The following is a 17,107-nucleotide window of genomic DNA, read 5'->3' as shown; positions in this document are numbered from 1 at the left end:
TCTCAAACAATTTAATTAAATTTAATGTCTATGTTTAATTTTGTGAAACATTGTTTTCTGCTATTAAGCAAATACAACAAACAAATTATATTAGAATTGAATTTCACACAAATTTAAATGGCCACTGTGTATGCTGAATGTGACAATAAATGCTTTTAATACATTAAATTAGAATTTTCAGACCTAAAGGCCATTTTTAGATGAATTCGAGTATACACTTTAATTGTAGATATACCATTACCCAGATTCTCCTCACCGCTTGACTTGAAGTACAATTTAAAGAACTCCTCAAAGGGAGGAATACAAAAAATAGAATTCATTAGTTGGCAATTAGACAGCTCGCAGTGCAGACGGACTTAATGAGACCGCCTCCGCAAATATTTATTTATGTTTTTATTTCCGAACCGAACTGGGGAAAAGCTGCTGTTGCAAAGGCCAAGAAAAGCTGAAAAACGAAAAATATAATGCGGGCAATATGCGTCTTTAATTAAGGTCGAAAAAGCATCGCTTTTATGTCTGTCTTTGAGATTAATGGCCACGGGCTGTGGGGGAAATCCGGGACGATTTGATAAATAAGTGGGCCCCGCTGCAACTCTTGGCTTTTTTGCATATTGGCAGTTTCCCTTTTGGCCATTGCCTTTTTGGCCGGCATTCGTTAATTGCCGAAGGACGAGCGTGTAATTGCGCCAATCCTGACACAGCCACCAAAAGGGAAAACACAAGCGAAAAATAAATAAATTTAATTTTGTATGCAACCAAAGGGCATTGCTGCAGCCTTTCAATGCCGAAGGCCGATCTCATTTTTATTTCAGGGGATACGATGCATAGGGTACTTTGCCGGATTTAAAATGTTTATACATTGAACATTTTCATGGCAATGAATTTTAACGCCCTTTTCGTAAAGCCGCTCCATTGGAACAGCCCTTTTTCGGAGGGGACATTAAAAATTACATCGCATTACGAAAATTAACCTCAGACTTAGCAACGCCTTTTATTGCCAGACAACATGTAAATGTTTCTCGGGGATCTTTTGATACTCACCCCCTCGACCGTCATAACCTTTCCTTTTTGATGTGGCCAAAAGCCCCTGAATGTTAATGCGACAACAGCCGCGATTTTTAATTCCTGCAACCTCCAATTCCATCCGACATCCTTCATAATTTATGCCGCCCCACCGCACTCGATATAAAAAATTGTTTATTTTCCGCACACTTACAGCCACAATTGCCATTGCCATTGGCTGAAATGTTGACTTTTGCCGCTGTATTTGTTTAATTTGAACTTGGCGCTTAATCACATTAGTGTCCCAGCATCGGGCATCGATTTATTTAAGCTGTGGAAATTTATTTTAATTGACACGTGGCCAGACCAATCATCATCGTACAAATCCCAAACAAAATGGGGGAGCCGGAAAAAAGGTCACTTCTCTGTGCCAAAGAGCGTGAAAAGTGATTTCAGTGGGAGAGTAATTGAATGAATCGGTTAGAATTCTATTATGGAACAGTTTGTCAACCGGGAAAGTGTGGACACATCGAAAATGGGTGTGAATGGAATATGCCAAGCGTAAAAAGCGGTTATGAAAGGGTTGAAAAGAGTGGGAAATGGGGATTGCTTTGAGCTTACCAACTCTATAACAAGTAAATAATTAATACAGCTTTTCAACTGACTAAGCAATTAAACATTCTATTTAATAGGTTTTAAATAATGTTTATTTTTTATTCAAATAAAAAAAATATCTTTAAAAAACCAAATATATTTATTCTTATAACCAGGAAAGCCTTTTTTGGCCATCGGAATAAATGGCAGTGGGTTAGTTATTGAATGAATTGGTTAGAATTCTATTATGGAACAGTTTGTCAACCGGGAAAGTGTGGACACATCGAAAATGGCTGTGAATGGAATATGCCAAGCGTAAAAAGCGGTTATGAAAGGGTTGAAAAGAGTGGGAAATGGGGATTATTTGGAGCTTACCATCTCTATAACAAGTAAATAAATAATGCACCCTTTCAACTGACTAAGCAATTTAACATTCTGTTTTTTAGATTTTAAGTAATGTTTTTTTTATTAAAATCAAAAAGTATCCTTAAAGTACCAACTAACTTTATTCTTATATCCACGAAAGCCTTCTTTGACCATCCAAATAAATGGCTAATTATGCATGGAAATCCGCCACATCGAATGGAATGTACCGGCCAATAAATTATTCCCTTAACCGGGCTGAAATAATTGCGAGTGGGAGGCAATGAAATGAATTCGATAGCTCCCACGCCCTCTGATCCCGGAGGCCCCACATCATTAAATCGCATTCAGTGGCCACCGCAGTAAAGTTTCAGGCCCCCCACCCCCTTTTAGCCATTTTCACTACGCCCCTCTGAGGCCGCAGCACAGTTTGTCACTTTGGCTAAAATGCCTCGGGCTTTTCCACCAGAACGAAAAGAACAGAGGGCAAAGGGCAACGGGCAGAGCCAACCTAAGCTGCCAAAGAGTTATGCTATTACATTTCTCAACGTGTTTTTCCAAAGCTCCTTTTTCTGCACTGTTTTTTTTGGCCCAACAGCTGCCACTTCAATTACATAAAATTCACATTATTGGGCGGCAGCGTATTTGAGGCGAGACGGCGTAAAAGAGTTTTTAAATTAGAGGCCAGCGGCGGCCACCGTATCTGTATCTCTACATCTGTATCTTCCTCCATTGCGGGACATTGCGGTGCCGGAGGTCAGATTGATGGCCTGACACCAGCCGGAAACATTTCGGGACAGCACCGAGCACCGTTCCCCCGTTTCAGAGGCATAGAAACGGGGATTCGGGGATCCGCATCCACCTCGTCCACGAGATTCACAGATTCGGAGCTGGAGATTCGGCCAGATTCATCAGCCAAGCGTTGCCAAATGAATGCCGCCGGCCAAAGCAATCGACAACAAAGCAAAAAACAAAAACAATGTAAGCAGTGAAGACTAACAAAAAAAGCCAAAACAGAAAAAATCTAATTTAAACTAGGTATACCGAAGTGGGGATACCCTGCTACAAAATTCTTAAGGTTTCCATTCTATAGAACATATTATTTTAAAAATAGTTAAAAAGATAATATTACCTAATATTTTATAATTTAAGTTATTTAAATGCTCAAATATTTTTAACTACGAATATATTTGCAACTATGACAGTAAACGTCAAAACACGTAGTGACGAAGCGCACCTCACAACTAGTGATACAAAAATCGAAAGGTATTTTTATTTTTATACCATAAAGTCAATTTGTTCTAAATGCAATACAAATCTGATTTAAAATTAAAATAATGAAAAAGTTTCTTTTTTGTTTCTTTGGTTACTTTAGGGTCCTGAAATTTTTTTTTCGTATAATCATTTTTTTTCGTATAATATTTTTTGCTAAAAACACTTTAAAAATCTTAAATTTCTAATACGTTATAATATTAATAACATTTTCTAAACGGACACACTGTAGTAAGTATCCAATTTTTTTACAATTAGGCAATACCTATAAACCTCTTTTACAAACTGCCCGTAAAACTGACTTTACCTTCCGGTAGAGCAGGCAAACAGAATAAGAAGAAGCCAACCAAACAAAAATTGAGCAGAAACAAAAAGCTGGGCGAAAACAAAGCCGCTTCTAATTTACATGGGCCCACGGAGCAGGACCTAAACCTGGACCTGGACTTAGGACCGGACTCGAACCCGGATCCGAGGGGTCTGGACCCGCGCCCAAACAATTCATTTAAAGTTGCGACGCTTTTCGCGCATTTACCGTTAAAATTTAATGCCCACCACTTGGGCGGCAGTCAGAAAGAGACGAAGCAAGCTCAATTCGGTAAATAAAGCAGACAAGAAAAGCATAAAAAAAAATCGCTTAGTGGGTGGAGAAGGGTTAAAACACGCAAAAAAAGGGTTACGTTATTTTTTCTAACGGCCCAGCACACAAAAACAATTAAATCACAATGCCTGTTAAGCTGCGTTGAAAATTTTGTTTGCTAGGAATTGGTAATATTTTGGTTTGCCGTTTGCCGTTGACTGCTTTTATTGCTTTCGGCCACCAAGCAAGTTCGAAACGGGAAAGTATGTTTAAGTTTAAGGAAAACCCATTCCGGACAATTAGGCGCAATTTGCATGATAAACGTGCCATCAAGTCAAGCCACAAAGAGCATGTTTAAGTGCCGCATATGCGAGTGTGTGTGCAGATAGAGAAAAACTTTGGAAGAACTACGGATGAGCCTACTTAAGATGGTTCCGGATAAAAAAAATTCTTCTAAAAAAATTAAAACTTCTTTATGATCTTTTTCATTGTAAGCTTGACCACATACACAAAAAAAATTATGGATAAAATTGACCAACGTGTAACTGTCGAGATAGGATAATATTCAAGATAGTGATATCACTAGGTTTTTGTAACATTGGTTACTATTTACTAGTAAAACTAGTATTGGTCAAATTGAGAGTTCGATGGGTTGGGCCAAAGATAATATGGACTATTTTATAGACTTTGGTTGGGCCCATTGAACTATATATTGGTATATTTAACCCAAACTTTTTTTGTGTGGTAAAGTGGGTTGCTTTTAATATTTTTTTAGAATAAGTACATTGTTATTTAGTTAAGTAAGTTATTAAATATATTTTGTTCTCTGTACGTTTTCAAATTGGTGTGCGTGGGGCAACAAAAGTTTGCCAGGTCCTGGGTGAGGAAATCTTTTTGTGTGTGCTTCCACTTAAACGCTTTCGAATGAAGTTTCACGCGTAAAAGTCATAAATAAAAAGACAGCCAACATGCACGACACTCAGTCTTCGGCCGTGTATTTCAGTGGGTGGCTGGGTGGTCTTGGGTGGCTTTTGGGGGTTCCCCGTTGTCGCAGTGGTTGTGTGCTTCTAACAAATCTGTAGAACAACGCCCAAAGCCATAACGAATACTGTCAGCCACGCGTTCGCATATGAAAAACTCATTTAACTCATAAATTATGCACTAAAAAACAAATAACTCATCATTTTTATGCGCTCGTCGAAGTTGGCGAACTCCAAGGAATGTATGTGTTTGGAGTGGGTGGTGGGCGATGGGCGGTGGGTGTGGCCTGCATTTGCGGGTGACACTTGGCCCATAAATACACTCGTGCAAAAATGTTGCTAGACAAAGTCGTAAAACAAGACGAGCGAAAACTTTGAGACAAGCAATAAAATCCTTGCCCCCAAAGGATGGCGAACTTTAAGTGCTGGGGCAAACTACTCCACCCACTCCCACTCCCACTCACAAGGTCGCAGCGGCAACTAAACGCTTGGTAATTGAATACTGTAATTTCGAGTACTTACAGTTGGCAGACAACCCAAAGAACCCTACAAAGTGGGTGGATATGCTTTAAGAACATCACTCCGATTTTCCTCCCAACCGGTTAAACATATGGCAAAACCCGGAAATGGAAAAATTTTTAAACTTTTTTATAACTTTACCTTTAAGTTGATATTACATTGGTTTAAAAACTTTGACATTTACAGTTTTCGGAATTCATATTTGCTCGCTGAATTTTCATTTCCTTTATTGTGCCGCAAACTTTATCAGGGGATCCACAAAAATCTGAGGGAGCAATTTTCATAGTTAAAAAATGAATGAGTTTTCAGATGCAAACTAAAATTAATACCATTTTAATGGAATTGTATATACAATAGGTATAAGTAAGTAGGATTAAGTATTTAATCTCAGACTATTTTTTATGCGAAAAGGTTACAATTGGCCACAAACTTAATCAGGGAATCTTTAAAAATCTGAGGAAGCAATTTTCATAATTAAAAAATGTATGATTTTTCAGATGCATAATTGATACCATTTTTATGAAATTGTATATACTTTTTTAAAGATTTTAATCTACGACTATTTTTTATGCGAAATGGTAACATTTTTGGATTTCTTTTGGATCATCAAGATTGTTATAAGAAAAACTAAAATTGTTTTACAAGATACTTAGTTTATTAACAAAAATATATGAATTAATGGTACTGAGATCTTAAAGCAATCATATTTCTTACTTATAACTGAATTTTTTCTTGAAGTGCCTCAAGTTTTTCCCCATTATCCCCGACGAATATTTTGTCTTGGATGTAAAAGGCGATAATCGGGCTGCGAATGATAAATGTATGTGTTCGCTGTAGATTTTGTATGCATGCTTTGCTTTACATATCTGGGCATTAATATAAGCACACTCGAACACATATCTTGGGGCGGCCATTTAGCAGTATTTAAAATTTATGACCTGACTATTAAGTGCGTATTAACTGAATGCTTTGTGCATGCCATAAACTTGGCCCGAACCTTCGCCGAATAATGCCAAGCGGGTGGGCGGGTATGGCATTTCGTATGACAAAGAGCTTAAAGGGCAACTTTTTCCGCTTTTGTAAAAATTGTTACCACTCTCGTACAGTCACTCATTTCCTCTTCCCCTGTGTGAGTGAGTGTGTGAGTGTGGCAAAAAAGTTGCCACAAAAGTTGCAAAAAAGTTGGTTGCAAAAGAAGAAAGCAAAGCAAAAAAAAAAAAAAAAGTGGAGTGGAACTTCCATTCTTTGTTACCTGTACAGGCAATTGAGGGATTTTTCGCATCGAATGAGTGCCGCGGGTTTTGGCGGATGCAACTGGAGCGGAATTGCATTAGCTAATCAAACGCTGTCCACTTGTCAACGGGGAAAAAGGACGCTTGAATGGGCCGGGTATCGCTTTGCTGCTTTGCTAATTACTCCCCTGAATCCTTTTAATGCGATTACGGGGCTGTTTTTCCTTTTACCCCCGGAGTGGAGTGCAGTGCGGTCAGCTCTGCGTAATGAACCGCACATTAGGGCTGCCTCCTGTCGGCAATCGGCCATCGGCAATCGACAGTCGATAGACGGCGGCGACGGCTATCGGAAGTCACGGCTGACTTACTCGCACCACAAATTTCCCACAGACATACCAACAGTCCGACTTCTTTGAAATGCAGGGAAAAAAATGTTTATATGCTTATAAAATATTTATATATAATATATATTTAATTTAAAACCAGATAGCATAGAATATTATTATATTTTACATTATTATTTATAAAATATTTAATTTGAAACCATATAGCATAGCTTAACATTTGAGTTTTTGGGGAAACAAGATATTTATTACTTCTTTAAATTATTCTATACTGTATGTGTCTATAATTTGAACTTAAATTTTTAAATATCTAAAAAAAATGTCCCAACAATCTTTTTTAATATTTAAAAATGTATTTTCTTTTTTGAAAACTTTCCTTACATATTCATTCACAATTTTTCTAAAACTCCTTTTTTTTTTAATTTTCTTTTAAGAGCTATTTTTTTTTTTTTATTTGTTCGTTAAATGTTTATTCTCTATTCTAAAACTCTTCTATAAATATACATTGTTTTCTAATATCTAATAATATACATATAAATATAATAATATCTAGTTTTCGGTTATATGACTTTAAAAACCATACTTTTTAAATATGTAAGGCTTTCTTTTAATTTTTAACTTATATTAATTTTTAAAGTTTTTTTATGAGTGCTCTATTTGTGCCTGGAGTAGCATGGTGACTGCAGCTCTGCCCGCTTGCAGTTCAATTGAATTTCAGTGGGAAACTTGTGAAACGTCCTTCCGCCCACCTTAACACCCACCCTTCCACCCATCCACCCACCCACACACACTCATACACTCAGCTCACACCGACGGCTAGTCATTTCTTTTATTTGGTGCAAAAGTTTTCACCCAGGCCCCTTTTTTTAGCCGTGGCCCTTGGCTTGTTGTGCCGCTCCATCGATTACGTTTGGTAATTTGCTTTATGTTCGTTTGCTTTGGCCCTTTTACTTAAAATAAATTAGAAATTATTGGAGCAGTTGGATGCTTCAGCCCCGGGCGGCCGGGAGTTCTCGATTGATTTCGAATTTCGGTCATAAATATATAATCGGCTTGGAAGCGATTGGTTGGCAAGTGAAACTGGCATCGTAAATAAACTAAAAGCTGTAGTGTGCTGATAATTCCAAACATTTTGGTAATGTTATATGTTGTAACACTGAAAATGTTTTGCTTGCCCAACCAATTTAAACAAAATAAGCTCTAGTGGTATTTAGTGTGAATAAAGCTTACAGAAATCAAACGAAAACTGAATAAGTCTTTGTTAAAAAGTGTATAAAAAATAAAGTCTTTTGATATGGGAGATAACTGAAGTAACTAAGAATCTCTTGAAATATTTGTGTACCAGTGAATAGAAATGAAAACTCACCAAGTAAAAGTATCTTGTGGAAAGTCGACTGGCTTTGTTTTATTTTCTTGGTTGTTTATTTGAACTTTTCTATTCGCACAGGTTGATTACAATTTATTCAGTTAGTTTTTAGTTACTTTAAGGATACCAACGAAGTTCAATTAAATTTGGGAGAGGTGGATCAACTTTTTTTGCAGCACAATTAAGCAGAAGGAGGAGCATTCACAAGTGCAAGCTGGTATTGTTTTTAGCAGAATTGGAGCAGAAATTACTATACGCTTATGACTGGTCCTTGCCCGAATGCAGATGTGTGCGTGTGGCGTATCTGTGCGGAGTATCTGTGTTGCGTATCTGGTTGCAATCAATAGCCATTGTTGGGTGTGTGTGTTGCTAACTAGCATCATGAATGTCGTCAGTTGCCGGACCGAAATTGCACACCCATTCGGATGGTCAAAATTTGCGAATTCAAAATCAGAGTGCATGCGATAGACCAATTTGTATTTGCGTAATTAAGAGGATGGCCACGCCCCTTGCCCCTCTGCCCCACAGCCCATCTAATTGCCCCCGATGTCTGCGATCCTAATTAAAACAATATACACTTGCTCCACGTTGGCAATTTCGAAATTCGGGCAATGCCCGCCAATGATTCCAATCGGGCAATTTAAGCGCATCTTATTAAGCGACAACTTCTAAGCTCCTAAGGCTCCATCTCCAGCTTTTCCACAACCCCTTCACCACCCGTCGCCATCCTTGTAAAGTTTTGTGAAAAACTTTTCCCCACTTTTATGCTCTTTTATGGATGCCCACTGAGGCATTTGTGCCATTGCGACCGCAATAACAGTGAAAAAATAGGAGTAGTTAGCTTAATTTCTTTGCTCGAGTAGTTTTTCTTGTCGTTGAAGCGAAAAAAAAAATTGGAAAACTGAAAATGAGACTGGGAAAACACACCGCAATGAGTTTGATAATAGTTTCAAGTTATTAACATTAATTTTTTCCTCTTTTTCTCGGGGGCTTCGCCAACTTCACCCACACACAAAATCGTTTCTATCAGCGAAAATGTTCGGCAAAGTTTTGAAATAAATTATTTTCGTGATAATGGCTGCATTAATGAGGCTCAGAGCTAATTAGAGCCCCAACGCCATTGCTAAAAATAATATCTGCTGTGCACTTTGGCATATGATAATTATATTTCAAAGCTAATCAAGCTGATTTTCGGTTTTCGAGTGCGATGTCGAGAGCTTTTTTGGAAAGGATTTTAGTGGTTTCTAACACCCAATGGGGGTTCTACTAAAAGCTCAAGGACTCTAAGCTCTCAAATGGGTTCTACATGGTTGGGATATCCGTTTAGGTAGGAAAGCTTCTGGTACTTGCAAGGATATCAACTTTTAAGGAGCTTATTTTATAGAGTAGACCCATTTATAAAAATGTCAGTTAATTATCAGAAGGATGCAATATAGTAGAAATGTATTTCTAAAATTTAAAACTATATCTTTCTTGTTAAGTTGATTTGAATTTATAAAGTATTTCCCAAAAGCTTTTAAATAGCTATGTTTCAGAACATACATTGCCTGTAAATATTTGCCAGCTTTTTAGTACAAATGAGGACTTAGGTCCCAGGGTTTGTGTATAAGTCTTACATCTCAGAATGTAGAACCTACTTGTAATGTACATGTTTTAACAAGATTATACATATGCACTTAAAAAAATTAAAACAAAAAAAATACTATATTAATTCTATTTCGGGAAAAAGTTTACACCTACCTTAATCCTTCGTTATGTTAACTGTTTTTTTCCTAGGAATATACGTATTCGTAAATTTCAGTATAAACCCATTTCTGGGTAAATATGGTACACAAGCTAATGCGCTTAACTCAACCAGTAACACCAGGGGGACTTAGTCATAGAGATGCCCAAATCGAGGGGCCTTAATACCCCAATTGACATGCGAACTTGACACACAATAAACTTGGCAATCAGGTTACCGGATTATGGTAGAGAAACGATACCAATCGACCAATTGAATTAAGCGCATTAAAGCAGTGCCAGTCATGTCAAAGGAACAGAGTCACGCAGTCATCAAGGGAAGTTGGATATAAAAAAAACGTTGGGAAATTGGTGAAAAAGCCAACTCAAACCCAATGAAACACCATCTTCCTTTTAATTTGTCACATCAAGTTTATTGAAATATCGAATATCCTTTTATTCTTTAAATGTATAACTACACATATGATACATACAAGTATATAGTCTCGATAACATTTAGTTAAAACATTTAAAAACGTTTATTAGATTCTCAACTGGATAATTCCGCTTACACTATGGCTAAAATATGTATCCATCTAAACACATATAAAACTTATACACTTATTATCATAGGATGCTTACATCAAAGATAGAATGAAGCTCAAGTCTTTATAGTTTTTGGGGGAGCAAATGTACACATACCACATATACTATATACACTCAGGATATATACGGGGATGTTTGGAAATTTACACAGTTTTCAGTTGATTATTTGTATAGCCCACTATTAAACCAACACGGAATCAAGTCTGAGAATTGAGCTGCCTGTTTCGCCTTCTCGCTTGGAATCACAAATTACTTTTGGCCAAATGCCCGAGAGCTCACTTTTGAAGTGGAACTCTGTCCATTCGATATATGTAGCACACGATTGTCGATTATCTTAGGTAATAATCTAGGTTAACTCACATCTCAGTGACTAGAATGAATTTACAGCTTAAATGTCTACAAATCTGTTGAATCCCCGTTTGAAATTCCTGTCATTGAGCTGGCCTAACTATGCTTAAATTCCAGATCTTAACTTAATGGAGAGCTCCTTATTTCCTGTCCCGAGAACCCTAAGAGATTTAAGAGCAGTATCTATATCTTTTCTAAAATACAGTTCTTAAATCTCAAAATAGGGTTCTGGTTCTAATCATTATTATCCCTCAAAACTTCAGGCTGATTCAACTTAACTAACATTTCACCCATTTTCGTAAGTGTCAATGATATTGTGATATTCTGTTGCTAAGCAAGATATACTCGTACTCGTATTTATCATTAATCGGAGGTCTCTAAGCTTTGTACTTCCGCTGACATATGTTTTCCTTTATTCTGAGTGCGTATATCTTTTGCTTATTTTTTGTTAGGAAAATAAATAATTTTCTCATTATTACAGGTGAGCCTTATAAAAATATTTCCATGGCTTCTGTGATATGCTTTACAATATGTGTAGGTATTTTCGATAAATCTACGGGGGAAACAGATGAACAACCAAACTCGTGTGTGTGTTTATGTTTGTATCTTAGAGATATTAAATGTACAAGCGTCTTTGTGTTTCAGTATTAATTAGGACATAAATCACGCACTCCGGTTTGCATGTAAATGACTCCAGCTGCTTATTTGCCACTCGGGTCTCGGAGGGATCGGGTGGAGGGCAGACCACGCAGACCCTTCTCCAGTTTATCAGCATCGCCGGCGGAAAAGCGGAAATTCATGGCCTGTCCCTGACCCTGATTCTGGTTAACACCTAGGAGGATGGGCCTCGAGTTCCTTCGCGGTCCCAGGAGCTCCACACTCTCCTCCTCGTCGTAGCTCACTCCTGCCACCGGAAGTGGGGTTTTGGCTGGAGGTGAATACTCGGCGGTGGCCTCCGATAATCTACGATACTCCCCGCTCCTCGAATGCTGCAGCTTCCAGGAGGCCCTTCTCGTGGTCGCCACACTGGCCACACTCTGACTACTATTGCTGCAGTGCACCGAGGCATTGGTGGTGGTCAGATTCCCAGTGCTTTGCGAAACCAGGCAGCTATTCGAACTGGAACTGGTGCTGGACAAGCTGGAGTTACTGCCACTGGTGCTCTTTCGTAGGTTCCTCTTCGTGGATGACCTCACTTCCTGGACAGGCTGAGTTGGAGGTGGAGTACCCTCCTGGGCTGGAAGTAGGGAAACCTGGGGCTGCTCCTCGGGACTCAACAGGGCATCCGTGCTCTTGCAACAACTGTGATGGCTGGCCGAGTGCTTCATTGTCCAGCGAAAATCATTGGAGTTCTCGTCATCCAGGGGCGGGTATATGCGACCAGGAGTTGGAACCGCCGACGTGGTGATCAATCTCTCCTTGGAACTGGCCAGATTGGGATCTGCCGGCGATACACACTCATCTATCGTATTCAAAGGTGATATCTGCAGGGTTTGCTTTTGCTGCAGCAGATCCATTTCGTTTTTGATGGCCGGCTCAATGCCCAGCAGACCCAAAACCAGGCGAGGATTGGCCAGAACAAAACGCTCGAAGGTGGGAAAATCAATGCGATAGAAATCCGTTTGACTGCTTCTGCTGGTCATGATCTTTTTGGGCTCCACTGGTGAGGGGGCCTTGGAGCTACCTGTATTACTGGTGGGCAGCTGGACATCCCTGCCCCAAACCTCGGGAGGATGTGATGAACTGCGTTGCATGGCTGCCATTTCAGCGGCTCCCAAAACGCCACCCATCAAGCCATGATCCACTGCATCGCCAGATCTTGTGGCTGCCACTCCACTTATATTTGGTATGGATCTTGCGGGCGGGAACTTCAGTGAACTGTGGGAGGTCATGGCATTCGAGGTGAAGGTCATCTCCTGCAGAGCACTGATGGCGTTGCGAACTTCGGCGCTCAGTTGGGCCACATCCTGGTGCAGGGTGGACACCTGGGAGTCCAGTCGCTCCAGGGAGGGTCTCTTGCCCGCCGACTGTTGCTCCTCCTCCAGGGGATCAGCCTCCTCGAAGGAACCACGATCCAGGCTGCAAGCTGCATTCAGAGTCCTGTGGCGCTTGTTCGTTTCCCTCAAGGTAATCAAGGACCTGCCCCGCTGATGCAACCTCTGGTTCCTGGGACTTCCCAGGCTGCCCAAAAGTGGAGATCGTGTTGCATGCAGGGGGGAATTGCTTAAGTTGTGCAGCGGAGAAGCACCAGCAGGTGGCGCTGCGCCACCATTTTCCTTCTCCCCCTTGCGAGCTTCCTCCGCCTCCTCGCGATTCTCATCATCCTCACTAATGCTGGGCAGGGGAAATGAGGGTCCAATATCAGAGTCCTGGTTCTCGTAGCCCTCCCTCAAGTTGCAGGTCAGATCGTGCTGGATATCGTTGGCGAACTGCTGCTGATACTCCGGATAAAGACGCAGTACCTCCACCAGACCGCCCATGTGGATGCACTTCAGATCGCAGTAGGTGAGCGCCTGCAAAATTTATGAAGTGAAAATATGAAAAGGCGTGTAAGTTAAATGAAAACTCGCAGCAAGCGAGTCAAAGGTCGTTTTTGGCGTTAAACGATTATGCACTCTGGACGGGGGCGGGGGGCGTGGCAGCTGATGTTTACGCCCATGAACAACATGAAAAAGCTTAAGCAGCATGTAAGCGAAGATAGGGTAGCTCAGGGTTTTATAAACCAAAACGTCGTCATATTTTTCTCCAAACTTAAAAAAAAATCATCTTATAAAGCATTTAAAAAACAATGCTTCCAGAAGGAGCAAATATTTAAATGCAATACTAAAAGCCAACCCAAATTAAATAAATTCTTAGTAGTACAATAAGACTTACAACACATTTTTCAACTAATTAAATTAAAATATATAAATTATTCAACATAAAACTAAGTTAAAAACTAATTACTTTTAAGATATTATTTTAAAAATTATTTTTTAAAAGTTCTTTGATGAAACCAGTATGTGAAATTATTATTTTAAGCTGATGGCACTGAAATTACTCTTTTAAGCTGAACAAATTTTCATTTACTTTAGGGTTTTCCAAGATACCGTACTTGATAATTAACTAATTAAAATATTTTAAATTCTTATTATTATAAAGTCTTATTTTTAGGATAGTTTTTTCGGCTTTCCGAAATAATTCAAATATTTAAAATTAGAATTATTTTAAGCCTAACAAATTTGTTTTCCCATACGGTAGTCATTGGTCTATTTCCGGTTCTCCAAAATGCTACACTTAGTATTCAGTTAAAATATTTGAAAATATTATTTTAAGCTAAACAAATTTATTTTGTTTTAAGATAGTCCTTTCCGGTTTTCCCGAATAATTAAAATTAAACAAATTTATTTTCTGCCAGGGTAGCTTGTGGTCCACTTCCGGTTTACCAAGCTACCGCACTCGGCGATGTTGACGCCTTGGCGTCTTCTTTACATACTCGAGTGCGCCATCTTGGCGTTTACACACTCCCTCACACCCACGACGCAAACACACCCGGCACACACACAAACACGCGGAGGGGCAGCGCCTTGAGTATCACTCATACGACCCGTTCGCCGAGCTGTTTGCCAAAGTGGCGCTACAAGGAGGAAAACGCGCTACGGCAGCTGTTCGCAATGTCTGCACTTCATTCCGCCACGACAGACATGCAAATAAACACCAGATAAAAGCAAAAGGTAAAGTTTGCCTTTGCCAACACGAAACCAAACATAAACAAAGGCTAAAGACAAAGGAAAAGCCAAGAACAAGTTGTTTCGCTGAGGAAAACTATGCATAAATTAAGCACATTCCTCAACTAATTAAGCGACAATAAAATTGGAAATTCCTAGCTAAATTATTGCTGGGGGAGTGGCCTCCAATTGCCAGACAAGAGTTTAGGGCAATTAATTAGGCGTGAAGCTTTTGAAACCTGAACCGCCCCGAGATTATTGCCATAATTAGTAAGAGTAAACGAGTAATCGTAGACGCGGTTAGGAGGATACCAAAGCCTTCAGACTCTCAAGCCCCATTGACTTTCTGCCGAAAAGAAAAACAAAAAAGAAAACCCTGGTGAAATTCAAACTGCTGTGCACTCATCTTGAAACCTCTTCTCTGGTCCTTTCCCACGAAAAACAGCTTTCCCTGCTAGGACTAAGATAAAATTTACGACAAAACAGCCTGAAATTGCAACTTGCTTAATCCTTAAAGCAGAGAGCTCCAGACTATGATAAAAATATAATTAAAGTGCCGGGGAACTAAAGCAGAGCAGGTCAACACATATCCTTGCCATTTCCCAGCTTAAGCGGCAATTAAGCTGTTTTATTCGAGCATTTACCCTGAGTTGGGGAGCGAAGTTGAAAAGTGTGGTCACAGGTTTTCCAGGAAAATAAAGTGATGCAGGGTTTTAAAATAGAACTGGCTTAACTGGTATTTAAAGATTTCAAAGAAGGTTTGATGTACTTCCTATAGGTACTACTTAAAAATTTAATAACATTTTATTTAGGAAAAATCTGAGTCTTGCTTGAAACTAGCAGCTCATCAATGTATGCTCATGTAGAGAACAAGCAGAACTGTTTCCTGCTGCCGAAAGCTGCTTTAAGCCTTTCAAAGAAAATATTATAGCCCCATCTCATTGAAAATTGAAATCCTTTTGTCCCTCTATCACATCAGAGCTCCCCCACCGCGCTGTCCACTATCATCCGAATGCATTCCATTCACGTTCACCCTTGAGCTCCCCGTCCAGAGGCTGGTGTAAAAATAAATTCTATTTAATTACTGCCCAGCCCACTCCATAAGGCAGATTGCCAGGGGTTCAGGGGTCCAATGGGCAGTGTTGCTCACCTTAATGTCGCTGCTGCTGCGGACGACAACATCCTGGCCAGCACTGTTGGTGGTGGCGGTCATCTGGCCATTGCTGGTGGCCACCAGGTGCACGTTGATATCGGAGCCCACGAGGTCGCCCTTACCTGTTGGAAAAACAAGACACGAGTGGCAAAAGCGGGAAAGGTCAGGCACTATGCAGAGTGTATAGAATCAATGAGCATAAAAATAGAGCCTGGCATTTGTCTGGGCCAAGTGGTAGAGTAGACCGCCTTGATGGCCCTGCTCGAGTTGATGACACTGCCTGCCATGAATGAATAAACAAGCAGATGACTGCCAGCCCCACTGTCTTGGCCAAAGTGCCAATGGAATTCAGTTTGGCTGCTCAGAAGCGAATGAACTGGCGGGAGTTCAATAGACGCTACTAGTCGAAATATAAACAAAATGAAAATTTGGCAATCGATAGATGAAAATCAACAGCAATTTTAAAATGTAATGAAGAGAAAGCAATATAAGGCAGACATGAGAAGGTTCAATATGATATGCAAACAGAGCAAAACAAAATACCAAAAATTAATTTCGATTTTGTATCTATTTTTTAATAATTCATCAAAATGCTCTGATCTTATATATATTCAAAAATTAACATAGTTGAACTCCTAAGAATTAATTTATCGCAGTTTAAGAAATTAAGTTAAAAAACTCAGCTGAGTATTGAATTTTCAATGATGTATTAATGATAAGATATATACAATGATAAGATATATCGTTAATGAAAATATGATGTATTATAAAATTATAATAACTCCTTATAGACCTAACATAATATATATATGATATATATAATATATTATTTATTCAATATTATTTCTGACTCCAGCCCCTGAATTTTGAGCCAAAGTACAGGACATACTCACCCAAAATGGCCACCACCATATCGTCCTTGATCACCTCCATGGATCCATTGCACAGATAGTATATGTAGTTGAGGGCGTCGCCTTTGTGGATCAGATACTCCCCGGGCGCACAGAAGTTCGTCTTTATGTGCAGGGACAAAAGTTTCAGGCAGCCCTGCAACCGAACATGTAACAAATCGGGGTTCAAGTAAATGCGATTCTGGTTTAGTCAGGAATTGTTCTCCTCGGTCAGAGGCATTTAGAATTTAGCTCGGTCGCGTTTTATTTGCGCAATGAAACAAAACGGCAACAGCTGTGTGTGTCCTTGCCCCGGAATGTGTCCTGTGGTTTAAGACCGACCTCCTGTAACCCCCTATTGGCCCCATTCTCATAGCCCAACCCCATTGAACCCATCCACACCCACGCTTTTGCCCACGAAAAGTGGCTTAA

General features: G+C 39.6%; 1 protein-coding gene across 7 annotated transcripts in view; it reads right to left on the bottom strand.

Moving 5' to 3' along the window:
* Positions 1-10,383: 10,383 nt before the first annotated feature.
* LOC119549162 (potassium voltage-gated channel subfamily H member 8) overlaps positions 10,384-17,107 on the bottom strand; it is a 68,106-nt gene continuing 61,382 nt past the window's right edge. For all 7 annotated transcript variants that reach the window (XM_037856952.1, XM_037856954.1, XM_037856955.1 and 4 more), the window contains 3 exons: positions 16,679-16,832; positions 15,783-15,907; positions 10,384-13,438 (listed from right to left, as the gene is read on the bottom strand). In XM_037856952.1, the coding sequence (XP_037712880.1) occupies positions 11,627-13,438; positions 15,783-15,907; positions 16,679-16,832 (2,091 nt within the window). In that variant the 3' untranslated portion in view covers positions 10,384-11,626. The remainder of the gene's footprint in view (positions 13,439-15,782; positions 15,908-16,678; positions 16,833-17,107) is intronic.

The sequence above is a fragment of the Drosophila subpulchrella genome, chromosome 2R, assembly GCF_014743375.2.
Source record: "Drosophila subpulchrella strain 33 F10 #4 breed RU33 chromosome 2R, RU_Dsub_v1.1 Primary Assembly, whole genome shotgun sequence".
NCBI classification, from domain to species: Eukaryota; Metazoa; Arthropoda; class Insecta; order Diptera; family Drosophilidae; genus Drosophila; species Drosophila subpulchrella.
Note: the sequence above shows the minus strand (reverse complement) of the source record. Positions and strands in the feature narration are given on the sequence as shown.